General features: G+C 31.5%; 1 protein-coding gene across 1 annotated transcript; it reads left to right on the top strand.

The window, feature by feature from the left end:
• Positions 1–551: 551 nt before the first annotated feature.
• On the top strand, positions 552–1184 carry LOC107410570 (uncharacterized). The gene has a single exon (XM_016018016.2). The coding sequence runs from the start codon at positions 552–554 to the stop codon at positions 1182–1184; it is 633 nt and encodes a 210-aa protein (XP_015873502.2).
• The last annotated feature ends 1623 nt before the right edge of the window (positions 1185–2807 follow it).

The raw sequence follows: 2807 nt of genomic DNA, 5'->3' as shown, positions 1-2807 counted from the left end.
ATGGCTGTAGATTATTATATCTCTTCACAAGTCCCCGCCAAATCAAATATATATATATATATATAGAGAGAGAGAGAGAGAGAGAGAGAAAGTGAGCAATATTACCTCTATGCTTCAAATATCAACATACTAGGAATATTAGGGAGAATTATAATATGAATCCCCTAGCAGGATATCTTGATGTTGATGCAAGAAAAGGATAAAGGAAGGGGGAAAAAAAAGTTACCAATTCCAAATTTTCCAAAGGCCGAAGAAAGTAAAAAAGAAAAGAAAAAAGTTGTTACGTAAAGAGTAGACAACAAGGATCACGTTCTTTATACTAGTCTGCATCAATTGGTGTACACCAACTAAACTAATGTTAAAGTCTTCCCCCACTAAAAGCAAAATAACCTTGGATTCTTTCTGCGATCCCACTATTTTTTAGCTTATCTCTATCATATAATTAAATCATTTTTTATTTCAATATTCATTGTCATCTACTTCAAAATCAACAAAATCACCACTTAACTCTCTCTCTCTCTCTCTCTCTCTCTTTTTTTTCTCCCTCAATAATGGCTTCCAGTTCCAAGTCTAAGCCCATAGCCTATCACAGTGAAGAAGAAGCAGCGAAAAAATCGGCGAAGAAGCAGTTTCCATCGCACACGAGGTACGTAGCTTTTGTGGTTCTAGCCATAGTTGTGGTGATGAGTGTAGCCGTGGGGATTATTTGGGCAGTGGTCAAACCCAGACGTCCATATGTTGTTGTTGAAAATGGTTATATTATAAAGGGGACTCGCAACATTTCTGATGATAACACTACTCTCTCTGGCTTGTTCAGTTTCGAGTGTAGGTTCTATAATCGCAACAAAAAGGCCACTATATACTTTGATACTTTGAATGCTTCTTCTAGGTTCAGTGATAAAACAGAGGAACTTGAAAGTCTAGACAATGGCTTTACTCTAGAACCTGACTATTCGATGCCTATAAATTTCAAATTTAGAGCTGAATTCTGGTCCATTTATGGTTTTATGCCAAATTACCAAAAGCAGGGCCGTATTGTACTAGTTATCTTGTTCAATGCAAAGATAAGGTTTGGTTTTGCAAGTTGGAAGTCTCTGCCTCGCTCTATAAACATTGACTGTTCCAATTTAGTGGTCTTCACTGGTCAAACTTTTAAACCCACTGTATGCAAGGTTGATTATTAATAATAGAGCATGGATATCAAAATGATGTACCATTTAGTTTGTCTGCAAGGTTTGCTATGTGTATATATATATATATATATAAAACTTCCATTAGTTCCAAAATCTGATCAACTTCAACACCCAGAAGCAGATCATCAGCAAAAGCAAATTCTCAAAGAAAATAAGGCACATTCATTTTGCGCTTCTAGTCATAGTCAATGTGGGGATGAGTCTAGCTTATGCATTATTTGGGCAGTGGTCAAACCCAATGTATGATAAATTTGTTGAATAAATGGAAAATTATAACTATAAATTGAAAGATTGACTACTGATTACTTTCTCAGTGTGCACATCGGGAGAACAATTTTGCTTAATTATCGCACGAATTTGGCATTATGAATGGAGGAACAATATCTTTTGCTTGGATGATTTTTTTTTTTTTTTTTTTTCTTCCAGAAAGATTGGATGAAATTATATGTTTGCTGTACTTAGTTTGCTATATTTTTCCCTTTTTTTTTTAAACCTAAGATTTTCAAGCTTTAATAGGAGTTTAATTAAAAAATCCAAATCAATAAAAGGAACAAGCTTGTAAGAGTGCTACATCTGTTTTATAAGAATAATTTTTTTAAAAAAAGGGTACTATATCTGTTAAATTTTTAAGAAACTGTTTTACCAGAAAGAAAAAGATTTTAACATTTGAATAAAAACTTCCTAAGAGGTTATTGATTATCTTATTTAATTAGGTGTAGGAGAACTAACCAATGGAAAGATGTTTCAACTTCCACTAGTGTAGTATTTTTTATCAAATAAGGTAAATTCTATTTTATGCTTTACTCGGTCAATAAGATAAAATAGGAATTGTTCATTTTTCCAAGATGCTATTCCAGGTAAATAATTAATTTTGTTTTTTAAGAAAAGTTAAATAATTAAGGTTTTGCCTTAAAAGTCCACCATATCTAGCGAAAAAGTAAAATAGATCTAGTGAGAAATAACATTGGAGAATAAAGTGAAAAAATGGGAAGGCTAATATAACTTCACAATTAAGAGTTATTTGTGAAGTCGAGAATTACATTAAAATTCATTTTAGCAGTAATCATTTTAATTTGACATGAACTAGATCAATTATTTTTTTCTCGAGCTAACTTTGTCCCCAACATTATTGTTAGCCATCCTTTCAGAGACACATCTCAGTTTCTTCAAACAATTAATGAATGATCCAAGTTTGAGGCTCATACCTCCAAAATAAAAATATATATTTATATAGATGTTATTGTGAATCCTGTATTTTTTTTTTTTCCCATTGAAATCTTTATTAAAGTTTGGTTTGAATGTATAAGATAGTTATTAGTCATTTTATATGCAGTCAGAAAACAGAGTATTTAAACCTAAAAAATAAATACTTTTAAAGCAATCTCTTATAAATATACATATTCGGAAAGAAAATTGTGGCAAAGTTTTTATATATGATACTAAAATGATAAGTCAGATGGAACTAAGGCCTAGTTTGGGCTTTCGCTATAACCTTTTTTTTTTTTGGCCAAATTCTAGAAGCATACCCTATATATCCTACTTCTCAAAATGGCTTTTAGAAAAATAAAATAAATAATCTAATCAAAATCAGTTTTAGCGAACCCTTACATATAC

Source organism: Ziziphus jujuba, chromosome 10 (genome assembly GCF_031755915.1).
Source record: "Ziziphus jujuba cultivar Dongzao chromosome 10, ASM3175591v1".
NCBI lineage: Eukaryota > Viridiplantae > Streptophyta > Magnoliopsida > Rosales > Rhamnaceae > Ziziphus > Ziziphus jujuba.
The sequence above is the reverse complement of the archived record's forward strand: the minus strand, read 5'-3'. Positions and strand labels throughout refer to the sequence as shown.